This window comes from Myotis nattereri, assembly GCF_964212035.1.
Source record: "Myotis nattereri genome assembly, chromosome: 3".
Lineage (NCBI taxonomy): Eukaryota > Metazoa > Chordata > Mammalia > Chiroptera > Vespertilionidae > Myotis > Myotis nattereri.
The window spans coordinates 38995363-39011420 of record NC_138077.1 but is presented as its reverse complement, the minus strand read 5'-3'; the positions used below and the strand labels follow the sequence as shown (position 1 = coordinate 39011420).

The following is a 16058-nucleotide window of genomic DNA, read 5'->3' as shown; positions in this document are numbered from 1 at the left end:
TTATCCTGTTTAGGTTGAGAAAGGGCACCCATGACAGATCCACTTCTTATCTCATTGAGATTTTATTCATTTTGAGCCTTCCTGTTTACTCAGTAAGTCAATTCATTAATAGTGTTACAACCAGAGACCTTTGGGGTTATAAGAGACTACAGAATTTATTGGGTCAAACCTCCAGCTAATCTGTGAGTCGTCTTTACAAACACTCCTCACATTGGTTATTCTGTCTGTTTCTGAAGACTTCTAATGTTGGAGCATCCATCCTGAGGAGGAAGCAGCCCACTCCATTTTCAGGCAGCTTCATATCACGTTTGATAAAAGTCTACTCCCTGGAACTGCCATTCACTCTTCTTCATTCTCTTATCTGCACAACAAGGCTAAGCTGGCTTGCTCAGCTCTCATCACCCCTCAGAGCTCTGCTTTCCTAGATAAATTGCTTCATAAACAGAGTTACTCTTGCACTTTCACTCTTGCCTGAGTTACTCATTTGTCAATGACCTCTCACTCCATGGGACACCCAGGCTACACCCAGAGCTCAAACTAATTCTGACCAATTCAAATTCTATCCCATCCTTGAGCAGGGTGCTTCACATTTATGATTGCAGCCACAGGTTGAATGTCTTCTTTGGGCAGCCATGTGGAACCCTTAACTACTACTGAGCTTAGTCAATAAGAGATGTGTTGAGTGGGAAGAGCTTACCCAATCTTTACCAGCTTGGGCTACTGGATCTCAGAGCAATGAGGTCCCAAACTGACTGCAAATAATTTCACTTCAACACTTACCCAGCCTTGCATAGTGATTTTTCATTCCTCACCATGTAAGGTGTGCTGTCTTTTGTTTTGCACATATAGAAGGATTGGTTGGTTGGTTGTTTTTTTAAAGTTCTATCCAGTAACAGCTAATCAATGGATATCTAAAGAGGCAAAAAGACAGACTGTTGCAGCCACTGTGGAGAACAGTATGGAGTTTCCTCCAAAAACTAAAAATGGAACTTCCATTTGACCCAGTAATCCCACTTCTAAGAATATATCCCAAGAAAACACAAACACCAATCAGAAGGGATATATGCACCCCTGTGTTCATAGCAGCACAATTTATAATAGCTAAGATTTGAAAACAGCGTAAGTGCCCATCAGCAGATGAGTGGATTAGAAAACAGTGATACATCTACACAATGGAATACTATGCTGCTATTAAAAAGAAGGAACTTTTACCATTTGCAACAGTATGGAAGGAACTGCAGAGCATTATGCTAAGTGAAATAAGCCAGTCAGAGAAAGATAAATATCACATCGCTCACTCATTTGTGGAATATAATGAACAACATAAACTGATGAGCAAAAATTAGAACCAGAGACACAGAAGCATCAAACAGACTGTCCAACCTATGAGGGAAGGTGAGGGGTGAGGGGGTAAGAGATCAACCCAAGGACTTGTATGCATGCATATGAGCACAATGGACACACTGTAGGGGGTGAGGGCATGTGCTAGGGGGTGGGAACGGCCAGGGAGAGGTCAATGGGGGGAAAAGGAGACTCATGTAATACTTTAAATAAAAAAGCATTTAATTTTTTTTTAAACGAGGCAAAAAGAAAGTGAGATTCCTGACAGGCAGAAATGGCATATAGTCTCACACGGATCAGTCCTTGCACAGCACAATGCCAGGATCATTCTAATCAGCAGTTATATTTGACCACAAAGTTTAAAATATTTCTGTTTTAACTCAAGGATGACCAGAACAGACTGGTGAGTGGGAAGTGATAATATGTTGCTATCTTTAAAATGTCCTGGTTCTAAACTAAATTACTTATTTTCTTATTCTTTATTATAATTAATATTTAATTTTGTCATTATTTTCAAATACAGTTTTATTTTCTAGTTTTACAATCAGAAACTGAAGGGAAAATGTCAAATAAGCTTTGGGGAAAATGCTTTAAAGTATAATTTTTCGAGATCAGTGAACACACTCCTTTTCCCCTTATGCTGATCTTCTGAATCATAGACAACGAAGCCTCAGCTATTTAGCTAATAAATCCAGTCTTCTCAATTTACAAATAATAAAAAATAATGTACAGATGAATTAAAATGACTTGCTCAAGTTCACAGGGGTAATGGCAGTTTCTAGTGCATACCTCTCTTGTTCTAAACCACTAACACTGAATATGTGTTGAAGGAATTCAGAGAGGCAAGAAATTGCTCTAGTGTGGGATCATTGGAGGAAGTAAAACTGAAAAGACATCACCATTTTTAACCACTTTTTCACCAGAATAACACATGCTAGTAATAGAAAATTTGGGAAATATTGAAAGTACAAGGAAAGGTGATGGCTGCAAATTATTCATAATCCCATCCCATGAAAGCAGTGCTATTGGTGCTTCCCCGGCATGTTATTTGTTGGTTTCTATCATTGTGATCATATTACTTATCAAGAAACATTATAACTCAAAAGCTAGTCCAGGTTGTAAGAAGTTCTTCACAAGTACCATTTTAATTGGTATATAACAGTCCATTTTTGCCACAACATTCTTAACTTTCCTCCTCTTTTTTAATAATTAGAAGGGAAAGATGTATATAACTAATGGAAAGATATCTGGAAAAGAATATGTAATTAAAACACCAAATACAGATATTTGATCTTTGATATTGTGGGTGATTTTCGTTCATTGTTTTGTTTTGTTTTTTATAGTTTTCAATGCTGGCAAAACACTAACAAGAACACCTACTTTTATTGAGCATTTACCATGCGCTATATGCCACATTTACATTTTCTCATTTAGTCCTCATAACAAGTAACCAAGATCACTATTATGTATCTTCCTTTTAAAGCTAAGGAAAATGAGACCTGGGAAGGTAATAGTACTTGCAGAAGGTTAGTGATGGAGCCAGAATCTGTTCCCAGGTTCGTCTGAGGAGAGAACTGCTGTTCTTAACCATCATACTGCATATCCCAAGTTTTTAAGAATACCATTGATATCATCAGAAAGCTATTTTTGAAAATGAAAATGGTTTGCAACAATAGCTCATTTCTGGTATAAGCATATAACTTATTACCTGTCTAATATTAAAAAACAACCTACCAAAATATCAGGACAACTAAGAAAATCATCAATATATTAAATCCCCTCAGTCCTGTCTAAAATGTTTAAAATTCAAATATGTCTCAGGTTTCTTGAAAATGATTAGAAATAGAAAAAAAGCAGCAGTGTTAATTGCAGTTAGGTGAATGAAGTCTGGATTTTGAGGCTGGATGAAAATTGATTGTGCTAAAAATAGACTTCTGTAATTAAATGAAACTGTGCTGTGCACTCTAATTAGTCAGAACTTATTCTAAGTGGTAACAGTAAGGCCTGGTGTGTATCATTAAATGAGAGCCAGGCAGCCCCCACCCCCTCTGAGCTGAGGTTCCTCTGATGCCCACAGTAGTTTTATTTATGCACCCCCTGCTCACATTTGAAACTGCAGGAAAGGTGATGCATCTTTTTATAACCCAGATGTACACATTATAAAATCTTTCTTGTTCCTTCTTTCAAAAGACTTGTAATCGCTTTAAATTCTGAAGAACCTCAATAGGGGAACAAGTAACTGCCTTTAAAAGTACTGGAAGTCATTGGCACTTCACATTACCCACCAGGGGGCTTGGGAAAGTCAGTAAACATTGTAAAATTCACTTGACAGATTTCTCTCAGCAGCTATGAAGACAGGAGAGCCTGCATCTTTGAAAAGCTATTCAAGGCAGACAATGAGACTCCAAAAAATTTCTCCTAACTCCTTAGGTATCTAAGTGTTCAAGTTTCATGGTACTAAAAATCAAAGCTAATGTATTCTTATTGTTGTTTTTAACCTTTATTATTGTAAAATTAATACAAAATCAGAAAATTCAGAAAGTATGGAAAAATGTAAAGAAGCAAGAGAAGCATCACCCATCGTCCCTTCATTCAAAGAGATTATTCTTAGCAGGGTAGCATATTTCCTTCAAGTAGTTTATCTAGCCATTGCCTTTGTATACCTGAGATCATTCTGTTTGCACAATTTGGTGTTCTACTAAAACCATTCATTGTAAAAGAAATTTTGAATTTTATTCCCAATTTTAACCTGGATGCGACGTGGCCATTCCATGTGCTTCTAGCATCCCAATCATAGATTCTCAAGATGCCTGCTGCCCTGAGCCTTCGTTGAAGGGAGGCCCCCACTGAGCACTGTGGTAGGAATGAGTATTCTGGATATGATAAAGGAAGAGAGCAAGATCTACTATTTATTTAGTAGCCTGGGATTAGTCACACTGTGTTTACCTTTATTCCCTGAACATTTGTATGCAGAAGAAATAAGGTTATATCTATCATTCCAAGCAACTTTGAAGAGTTCCCGCCACAGCACAACCACCACCAGGCATGAGGGTGGTGTGGAAGGTGAGACTGGGAGGATTCAAAGGCGAAAAGCAACCTCAAATCAAGTTGATGGTGTATCAACAAGTCACAGGACTTAGAATCATAGAAATTGAGATTTGCAGCTAGAGTATGGATCTCAGCCCCAGACTCCGGTGTTCAGGAAATGTCCATTTCTTTGTTTTCTTTAAAAGACAATAAGGTGGTTTCCAAGCACCTCTCTTGCCACACTAGGAAGGTAATTTAGTCTCAGACCCAAATCTGGGAAGCGTTTGTGCTGCCAGAAAACAAGGATGAGTCTTCACTTTCTTATTTGCCTTGCTACTGCTAACAGCCAACCAAGCCCCAAGTGGCTCCTTAAAATTCAATTTTTTCTCTATTTCCCTGACACATGGGGATCAGAGTTCAAGTCAGGCCTCTCTCCCAATCATCCCCTCTGTCATCCCCTTGGAGGCCAGTCTAATTTGCTAGGGAAATACCTAAAAACTAAGCACCAGTCTCTCACTCATCTCAGAACCTACCACCTCTTCTCTCCCACCCCTGGGAAGTTCCCCTTCCCCTCTTAAGTTTTTTAAGACACTTGCCCCTTTTTCCTCTCCCCAGGACATCTAAGCCAACCTAGAACAGATCTTGGAGAAAAATTCTGCCTCCCTCCAGAACACAGATCTCCTCTGAAATTAAAACAGGTTTCCCTTTTGAAAAACGTAAAACAACAACAACAACTATAAGAAAAAGTGATTTAAAAAAAAAATGATCCTTCCATAGAAAAGACCTTGAAGACGACTCAGTCAAGTTCACAAAGCCAAGGTCCTTAGTTCTTTAGCATCAGGAGGCCAGGTTTGTCATAAGGTGATAAGCCTGACCTTGGAAGCCAGACTAGGAGTCAAATCCTGTGCAACCCTTGCTTTGTGACCATAGCCTTCTAGGATCACGTTTCTCCCAGCACAGTGCATGGTGCAGAGTTGGATCAACTAATGTTACTTTTCTTTGTCCATAGCCAACTGCCTCACCAAGTCACTGCCTACCCAGTCCCAAAGCTGTTGCTCTAGCTCCTCCTATCCTAGGAGCAACTGGAGGAAAGGCCACCCTTCCTAAAACGTGTGTCTGGTACCCACACTTAAATTAGTCAAGTAATGGATTTTTCGCTGAATTTGGTCTAAATGATTCAGGGCCTTCAGATGATAGCGATAGTCACAGTTCATTCAGTTCAACACTCTGACCTCTGAGGACCCTCCAGAAACTCTTCGACTATGAGTATCATTTTGATCCATAAGGAAAACTGTCTTTCTGGAAATAACCCAAATGATCGAGCATGCTCTTAAATCCATCTCTCTTGATTTTTTCCTGTCTCCTAGTCAGATACAGAGTTTTGGGATAAGATGCAAGCAGAATGGGAAGAAATGGCCCGGAGGAACTGGATATCCGAGAACCAAGAAGCCCAGAACCAAGTTACAATTTCAGCTAGCGAGAAGGTGACCAATTCTCTTCTTATACATGCTGACAGGTTTTCTCAATCTCTTTGAATCATATAGTTATACATTAGTTGGTAATCATTTTGTGAAAAAAAATCTAAGAACCAAACAGACAATTTAATATCAATCAGATCTAGGAGAAATTCTGGTAGATGAAAGCAATATAATCAAACAATGTGTCAGAGCAGCAAAGCTGGAATGGAATACCCTTATTTTTATCAATGTTGATACAGACAGTTTGGCAGTCAACTACAGCTTGGATCCTGACTGCTTGCCTAGCTGACTTTGAGGGTGTGTTGGAACAAGACCTGGGCTAGTCCCACAATGCTTTCTGTCAGTCAGTCCCATGAGCCACATAGATGAGCTGACAGAAGTGATATTAATGGGCAGGGGAATGAAGCAGGGCTTAGGACTGTATCTCACAGGTAGTCATTATACAGCTAGCAAAGAAACTCAGTGGAAAAGGTAGCCTTCACACAACCAGGTCAAGTCCCAAGGGGATCCCTCAGAGATATTTCCCTGACAGGAGCTCCAGCAAATGCGAGCGCAGTGACCAGCCAGCCAAATTACCCATGAGGTCCCAGTTGCCCTTGGATTTGTGCTTTTAAAAACAGTTGGGGAGGGGAGGGCTTGAGAAATGTTTAAATGACTTGAAAGATAAAAAGATACGTGGAATTTTCTTATACTGGGGAGGGGAATCAGATAGAGTATATGCTTGTATTGTGATTTTGGTGGAGGAAGTCTCAATAATATTTAGTTCAGGATAATTTCCATGATCGTTCAATCCAACAAATATTTATTTGTGTCTACTCTGCACTAGCTACTAGGGAAATGATGATTAATAGTCTCTGATCTTAGGGGATTTTCAATCTACATAGTCATTAAAATGTCTTTCTCTTCCTCATGTTCTATGTCCCTCAGTAGGCCAGGCAATCTCATAAAATTGGAACAACCCTCTCATTAAGAATGACTGTCTTTTCTACAAAAAAAAAATCAAAACTAAGTAAGAAGAACATTGATGCAGAACATCAGACTCTAATTACAGATGCCTCCCATTTCCATCCCCCCCCCCTTTGAACTACAGTCTTTGAACCTGAGATATGGCTAGGACCCTGAGCCCCACACTCCTGGGACCCCATATCTGCAACACAATTACATAAGCTCAGTGGCTTTTGATAAGGGGTTTGTCTTTCTGAAGGTCTCCATTTGATCTATTTTAAAACCTCAGTAGCATCATCAACAGACTAGCTTAATTATATCTATCAAATTAGAAAGATTTTATTATAATCCATGTAGCTAACATTGCAATAAATAATGTCTCTCAGGGACTTCTGTTGAGAGTTTAAATTGGGACATACTTTCTCAAGAACAATTCAGCTACACATATCAAGGGCCTCAAGATAGTTCATAGCTTTAGCCTAATAAATATCTCTAGAAGTCTATCTTAAGGTAATAATCAATGCACACAAAGATTTGAGCATGAGACTTTCACTGTAACTTATTTATGAAAAAAATGAAAATAATCTGAAAGCCCATCAATATGGGTTTGACTAAGTAAATGTTAATCTAAATAATTATAATAACTACAACGAAGTGGGGCTTACACTGTAAAACTGCACCAATAGCATGAACTTATTTGTTTAATGTGTATAGTCATAGAAAAACACTAGAAGATTATTGGTACATTCTGCATTGTTTAAATTTTTACAATGAAAGAAGATCTATAACTTTAAAACATGCATTCTCAGTGGGCGATATAGCCAGCAATGGGGCATACACTGGTTTGAGGAGTGGGAGGACAAAAGAAATCTTAGATATTACAATGGTTTATAACCCTCCAAAGGGCCACAGTGCATAAACAGATGTACAGTATGCAGTATGAACACTGCAGGGGACTGAGTGGGAGCATGTAGCAAAAATATATGCAAAAACTCAGTATTTTTACAATCTTGGGGAGCAGGGCAGGGGTTGGTTAAAACAAAATGAACAAAAGAAATATTAGAATGAAAACAAACTCCAAAATATCAGCAGTGATCATATTTAGGTTGTGGCATTTTGGGTACGTTTTATATTAGTCAATGACAAAAATCTACAAAATCTAAAGTGTATATAATGAAAATGTACATTCATAATAAGAAAAAAACAGTAATTGAAATTTAAATGGTTAATTTTATGTTATGTATATAAAATAAAATTTCACCACAATAAAACATACCTCATTTGGGGGTTGGGGAGATGAGAAGAGATAAACCAAAGAACTTACATATTACTTAGTACATAGCCCATGGACACGGGCAATAGTGTGGCAAAGACCTGAGGGGGTGGGTAAGAGCTGGGAGGAGGGGGTTAAAGGGGGGAATGGGAGACATCTGTAATACTACCAACAATAAAATATATATATTAAAAATAAATAAAATAAAAATTCCAAAAAATAATAAACGAAAAGAATTTAATTGCAATTAAATTAATTAAACACTTTAATTTAAATTCTAAAAGAGCTTACTGCATGTGAGAATGAGGAGAGAAACCGATGGATCTGTGTTGGCCCTTCTGTGTTGTAGGGCTATTACTTCCACACTGAAAACCCCTTCAAGGACTGGCCAGGCGCATTTGAAGAAGGCTTAAAGAGGCTGAAGGAAGGGGACCTCCCAGTCACCATCCTGTTCATGGAGGCTGCGATTCTTCAGGACCCGGGAGATGCAGAGGTGTCTTTCCCCCTCATCCTGCCAGGCTCAGAGGGGGGCTGCATGCACTAGTTGAGGGACAGAGGGTGGCACAGAGGCCTACTGGTGGCATTTTCATCGAGTAACGGTTCCCAAAGGAGTTAGCCTGGCGCAGTGTGATATAAACTGTTTTCTAACCAAATCTGCAATATCTATCTATGGTGCCACAAAAGAAAGGGTGGAGAAAAGGAATGAAAAACTAAAATTGCCTACCTGGAAGCTCGGCAGCGGTATTCGGGGGCAGTGTGCTGCCTTGTCTGGGTCTAGAGAGACACCTCTCTCCCCATTGATTTACTCCCTCCACATTTATTGAACACACACTCCGTCCCGGGGCTTGTGCCCCACACTAGGCTCAGATCCCTGAAAGGCCGGAGAAATGGAACAACTGAAAAGATGGGTCAGTGGTCTATCTGGAAGGGCAAGTAAACAAACCAGTGCAGTGTAATAAATGCAAGTGCACAGGAGGCGAGGAGAGCAGACAGCAAGACACTGACTCAGCCTTCCCCGCTAAGTGGATCCAAAGCTGAGTTTTCAAGGAGAGAGGATTCATTAAAGACAGCAGGGGAGTGGAGTTGTTGTTTAGAGGAAGTGGTTCTTGGCTGAAACGTTAGGTTAGGGGATGAGCGGGAAGAGAATGGCAGGAGTGGAGGCAAGAAGAGGTAGGCAAGAGGTTGAACTTCATCCTGAAAGCCATGGGGAGGGAGCACTAGGAAAAACCCCTTTCTCTGAGGTGTGAAGGGTGATTAGAGAGACCACCAAAGAGGCTTCTGCAATCTTATCTTGCTCCACGACACTTCCAAACCTGTGAAGGCCTGCCATAGGATAGTGGCAGGTATAAAATCCTTCTTCATAGATTGTAATTTTCAGGAAACTTTTTATAAGAAATATACCCAGAGGAATTTGAGACATTTTTAGGACTGGGTATGTCCAGTGCTGAGAAGGCGGTATGGAATAGTGGTTAAGCTTCTCAGACTCCGCCATTCTGTGTAGGTTCAAATACAGCGGTACCCTGAGCTCCACTGCTGGTTAGCCATGAGCCATGTGGTCTGGGGCAATGACTTAAACCCTCTTAGCTTCCGTTTGCTCATATGTAAAGTGGGCATCGCAATTATAATAACCATCTCATTGGGTTTTGCGAGGGTTAAATTCGTTCAGTGTCTGCTACATCAGTATTTAGCCTTTATTACTACTATTGGTTGTACTTCATGTTGAAAGAACAGGTAAACTGATCACGAAAGCCCCTGGTATCTTGTTAGTCAAAACACCGATAATGAAATGAGATTGAACTGAGAGCTGGCATTCTGAATCAAAATATTAGAATTTTTCAAAAGATATTTTAAAAAGGTGAAGAGAGTTGCCAAAGAATGTACATGCATAACCCATGGACACAGACAACAGAGTGATGAAGGCCAGGGGAGGGGTGGCAGGTACTGGGTGGAAGTGGGCAAAGGGGAGGACATCTGTAATAGTGTCGACAACAAAAAAGATGTTTGAATCATTGTAGAAGAGAAAATCGTTGCATTAATAAAAAAATACAGGTCAACCTCCCCCCCCCCAAAAAAAAATAATGTCACCTTACATTTCTAGATGCCATATGTTCTCATGTCTATTATATCATTTGACAGGACAACTTTGGGAGGTTAGAAAAAGTATGCATTATTATCCTAGATTCATTAATGAGAAAATGATGACACTTGGTTACAAACGGGTCCTAGATAATGTATGACCCAGGGTTTCTGAATCTGTGTAGACCCCAATCTAAGACAGTAGACGTTCTGTGGACAGTGCAAGTGATGCCCAGAGCCTAGGAAGAAGCCCTCAGAGAAAGACTTCCATCCATCTCTTCTTAAGAAGCATTCTAGGATGTATGGAAGGTGAAATAAAAAAATGGATGCTGCTTTGTGTACATTTAAAAGATTAAAAAGAGTCACTGAAATTCTGGGGGAAATAATAATTAATATTTAATAATAATATTTTTATGAGTGTGTATGGTATGTGTAATAATAATTCATAATCTTATAGCACTTTAAGATGACTCTATAAGTGTTTTTATATAGCTTGTTTTAAAACATTCATAGCATTGGTTCTCAAAGGTGGGAGAGTTATGCCCTTCCCAAACCTTTTCAAATCCCCAAGACTCAGATACACCCCCAGCAAATTTGAGGACAATATGTGTAATGGGAGGTCTTTTTTTATGTGCATTGCTGTTGTAATGGTGTGAGAATTATTGTGCTAATATTAATAATGTCATTCTAGATATGAAAAACATTATCTGCTTGAAGATACTCCTCACATTATTTACAATAGCAAAGGGTTGAAAACAACCTCAGAGCAAAAAAAGAACTGGTTGAGTTAATAATAGTATATCCATTCAACAAAATTTAAATTAAGAACTATAAGTAGGAAGATTTTGTAAAAACATGAAAAAAATGCTATGATGCAATATAAAGTGTTAAGTGTAGGCTTTAAAATTATAGGTACATTACATTGCACTTTATATATTTTGTGCATTTTAACAGTAACTATACAGGGTGGGACAAAAGTAGGTTTATAGTTGTTTACATGGAAAATAATACAATAAATAACAACACAGGAATAAACTGTGTCATGTCCTCAAAACTGTAAACCTCCTGCCCAACCCTATATTAGGGCATTAAACACCTTGTAAGGGGTTTGGTTTTGTTCTTCCCTAGTTCCTAAATTTCCTGTTGCCCCTTCTAATAACTGCTTGACTTTCGTTTATACAAGTTAATTTTGTACATCTTGAGATTTCTTACTGTCAACTTTATTTAGCTGCATTTCTGGATTATTTTTCTACCAAAAATGCATACTTTTGTGTACTTATCTTTTGGTCTTAAGACACCTGATATCTCAGAAACTCAGGGGTTTCCATGGGTCACAGGAGAGGTTTCTAAGTGTCACAAAAGAATTTGACTGAAGAAATGCATTCGATATTTTCCCCTTTTACAAGACTCTCCCACCTGAGACAGGTTGCTCTGCATAGAGGGATCTGTCGCGGGCAAATAAACCAACTACTGCGCGTGAGTGATTCTGCTTCCTCCTGCAATGTTGACATCAGTTGTTTCTTGTAGGCATGGCAGTTCCTCGGGATAACTCAGGCAGAGAATGAAAACGAGCAAGCAGCTATTGTCGCCCTCCAGAGGTAGTGAAGCTAAGTGCAAAGCCACGGGACTGGTGGACACCTGTTAATGGATTTCCCATTGCTTCAGATTTACCTTTTGACCTTCATAGACAATGCAAAGAATTTGGCCGGAAGAAGTGCTGAGAGGCCCCCTATGACTTATACAGAGCTGTGAAAAACGGGAACTGATGAGGAAATAATGTTCCTTAAGCTCAATGTTAGGCCATTTACAAATGACTGGCCTTCATTAGCATGAAAGAGTCTATGTCAGAAGCAGTCATAAAATAGACTCACTGAATAAATGGTCCTTTTAATGTCCTATCCTTCCGCAGCATCTGAAAGTTCTCTTGAGAAAAAAAGATACTCAAAATAATCTCAATGCAGTTTTAGCTCTGGTGTCTACAAAGCATCTCCTGAGATATTTTTAGCAACTCGCAAGTCTGAGCCCCTGACTAAAGCTCTAGACTAACTTTGGGAGGGTGTAACATCGCACCATACTTGATTAGAGCCCCCATTTAAACCCTGGGGGGAAGGACAGCCCGTACCAAATAGACTCCCACTTTCCCTACTCTTTCATATATATATATATCAGTGGTTCTCAACCTTGGCTGCACATTAGAATCACCTGGGAATCTTTTTAAAATCCTGATTTCTGGGCCTCATCCTCCGGAAATTCTGTTTCTTTGTTACTAATGTTGTGGCCCCACCCCATAACAAAGAAACAATTTCCGGAGGATGAGACCCAGAAATCAGGATTTTAAAAAGATTCCCAGGTGATTCTATTGTGCAGCCAAGGTTGAGAACCACTGCTCTAGGGCTTGCTACTCAAAGTCTTATCCAGAGACTCCTAGCATCATCATCACCTGAGAGCCTGTCAGACCCGCGCAGCCTGGGCCCATCGCAGGCCCTCCGTATCAGAGGCTGCATTTACCAGATCCCCAGATGATTCCCATGCACATCGAGGTTTAAACAGCCCTTGCCAGAGGCCAGTGGAGTAGCATGAGGGGAAGCATCGTAGCCTGGTCCTCCCGTGAACCCACACTGATCGTCTGGAAACATGGAATTTCCCTCTCCTTTACACAACGCTGTTCCATCTTTCATCTCTGGATGTCCAGATGGAATTCAAACCAGTTTGCTTTGTGGATAAGGTGCATTTCATACATTGACAGTAGAGCAGCGTGAATGATAGCCCCTACTTCTCGTTAGATGGACTACTAATAAATTATGTGCAGGGATTGGCCACATTTTCTATAGGTTTTAAATTATTTATTAAAATTACCAAAACTGGCATGCATCAGGGTGAGTTTTAACTTCCTTACAAATAAGCACAGGGCCTCATTTTCGTGTAGGTAATGAATGTGATATTCGCCAGGGGCTTCACATAACCTTAGCAGTACCATTTAATTAATAAAGACCTCAGATTTTCTAAAGGCTCTAACTCCGGGGAAAAAAAAAATCTGAAACTGGCTTTTTCCCCCAATTCCTTCAGGTGCTTAGAATTGCAGCCCAACAACTTGAAAGCTTTGATGGCTTTGGCTGTGAGTTACACGAACACGGGCCATCAGCAGGATGCCTGTGACGCGCTGAAGAACTGGATTAAGCAAAACCCAAAGTACAAATACCTTGTGAAGAGCAAGAAGGGATCGCCAGGCCTCGCCAGGAGGATGTCTAAGTCTCCGGTGGATAGGTATCCACATCATTAAATTACACCCTTCCACACAATTAATCACCATGACAGTAAAGAACAAGCCTGGGGTCCCCAGCACCCGCTCCAGATGGCGTGTAGGACAGCGTCCTGCCAGAAGAGCAGCACTGATTTAAAAGACGGAGCTGAGAGTGGGCCCCAACTCTGGACACGTGATCTACACCATGGGCAACCGCAGATATTTATCTGAGTGCCATACACTAAAGCCAAATGCTTTGGACATATAATTAACCCAAAATAAATTATAATAAGTAGCCTTGTGCCAAGTTTTGTAAAGCCTGAGAATTAGGTATGGGGGACAACGGAAGCCCTTTCTTCTGCAATTTTGTTTCTATCAGCAATAAACCATGATGTTAAATTCTTTCTCACTGAGGCCTCGGGACACCCAGCCCTAGGCCCGTGGTCGGCAAACCGTGGCTCATGAGCCACATGCGGCTCTTTGGCCCCTTGAGTGTGGCTCTTCCACAAAATACCACGTGCGGGCGCACACGTACAGTGCCATTGAAACTTCGTGGCCCATGCGCAGAAGTCGGTATTTTGTGGAAGAGCCGGTATTTTGTGGAAGAGCCACACTCAAGGGGCCAAAGAGCCGCATGTGGCTCGTGGGCCGTGGTTTGCCGAGCCACAGTTTACCAATCACTGCCCTAGGTTTTTCTACTTACAGGGTCAGTGGAACTCTCCTTTCCTAGCACTGTTCGTATCTCTGTACGACAAAGTATGTCATGAAAATCAGCAGGAATTGTTAAACTGCAGTATTAATAATAGCCCTCTCATACACTGAGGTATTTTAAGCCAGATTTTTTTTTTCAGTCTGTAAAGAACAGCGAACATAATAGTAAATCATTTACGTTCAGACTATTTGGATTACAAATCTGCTTTTCCCCCTGGTAGCTCTGTTCTGGAAGGCGTGAAGGAATTATATCTGGAAGCTGCCCACCAAAATGGAGATACGATCGACCCAGACCTGCAGACAGGTCTAGGGGTGCTGTTCCACCTGAGCGGAGAATTTAATAGAGCAATAGATGCATTTAATGCCGCCTTAACTGTTCGGCCAGAGGTAAGTGCACAGCAAGAAACCGTATGGTTCCCTGCTAAAGGAACGTTTTCACCAGATGTACTTCGTACATTCTCTTCATTCTCACCTGAGGATTTTTTCCCCATTGATTTTTAGAGAGAGAAGAGAGAGGAGCGGGGGGGAGGGGGGGGGAGAGAGAAACATCAATGTGAGAGAGACACATGGATTGGTTGCCTCCCACATGAGCCCCAACTGGACCAGGATCGAACCAGCAACCCAGGAGCATGCCCTTGGCTGGAAATTGAACTCGAGACCCTCCAGTGCGCAGACCAGTGCTCTAACCACTGACCGACGCTGGGCAGGGCTGTGCCGTTTTGCTACACTTTATTTCCCTGCACCCCGCGGTTGAAAGCGATCAGTACTAATGACATGCTACTGTGGCTATTAATACTTACATACCTAAAATAGAAACATGATTTGCCTGACAGCATCCAATGGTAGCTCTCCTTGATGAATGAGAGGCATTTCACAAAGCAGTCCCTAAAGATTTTTGAGTAATTCACCACGTCACGGCCCTCGTCCGTGAGCGCGGGAGACATGTTCAGCCATCAGCCTTCTCCTGCAGGGACAGGAGGACACTCGGCCACTGAGGCTGCTGCTGGTGGTTAGAGAGAGACCCCTCCCTTTGTCATCAGGACTATTCGTTATGGAACCGTCTCGGGGCGACCTTGGCGAATGGAGACCGCAGCGAGGAAGCCGTGGAGGCCTACACGCGGGCGCTGGAGATCCAGCCCGGCTTCATCCGCTCCAGATACAACCTGGGCATCAGCTGCATCAACCTGGGCGCCTACAGGTGAAGTATGGCGGCAAGCGGGGGACCAAGAGCCAGGCGCGGGGCTGAGGCGGAGTAACCTGAAAGGTGGTTTGCCACCAAAATGCCTCCTTTTAGGGGTAATCCTCCTCCTCCTCCTCCTCCTCCTCCTCCTCCTCCTCCTCCTCCTCCTCCTCCTCCTCTTCCTCCTCCTCTTCCTCCTCCTCCTCCTCCTCCTCCTCCTCCTCCTCTTCCTCCTCCTCCTCCTCCTCCTCCTCCTCCTCCTCCTCTTCCTCCTCCTCTTCCTCCTCTTCCTCCTCCTCCTAAGCGTAAGCTTCCCAGCTTCAGTTCCTGAGGCCGGCTGAAGCAGCAACAATTTGTTTAGTGTTTCTTAACATCCCCAAGGGCAACTCTGAGAATAATCCAAACCTTCATTTTCCTGGTAAGAAAAAGAAAACCTGGGGGGGGGGGGGGGGCAGGAGAACCCAGCAAAATGACTTAAAAAGGGTCCAGGGCCAGATTTTGGCAAAGCACAACCAAGAACCCAGGTTCTCTAAACCAATAAAGTGAGTAATAAAACGATGTTAAGGAAATATTTGTAAATGGTGGGTTTACAGTTTGAAATGTTCTCTCCTTCTCTCATGATTCCTCATTATCACTTGGGTGTCCTCTCCTGTCTTTTCCCATCCACAGAGACCGTAAACGGCCTTCGTTTCTTTTGTGTAATGAAAGTTCGGGTGACTTTTTTCTTCTTTCTTTTTCTCTTTTTTCTGATTTCTAAGTAAACTGGTATTGTTTTCATAACTGGAA

General features: G+C 41.4%; 1 protein-coding gene across 6 annotated transcripts in view; it reads left to right on the top strand.

Annotated features, from left to right (window-relative positions):
* Positions 1-16058, top strand: part of PEX5L (peroxisomal biogenesis factor 5 like) — a 240418-nt gene that overhangs the window by 216868 nt on the left and 7492 nt on the right. For all 6 annotated transcript variants that reach the window (XM_081086950.1, XM_081086951.1, XM_081086949.1 and 3 more), the window contains 6 exons: positions 5736-5852; positions 8414-8557; positions 11668-11738; positions 13207-13404; positions 14314-14479; positions 15133-15290. In XM_081086950.1, the coding sequence (XP_080943076.1) occupies positions 5736-5852; positions 8414-8557; positions 11668-11738; positions 13207-13404; positions 14314-14479; positions 15133-15290 (854 nt within the window). The remainder of the gene's footprint in view (positions 1-5735; positions 5853-8413; positions 8558-11667; positions 11739-13206; positions 13405-14313; positions 14480-15132; positions 15291-16058) is intronic.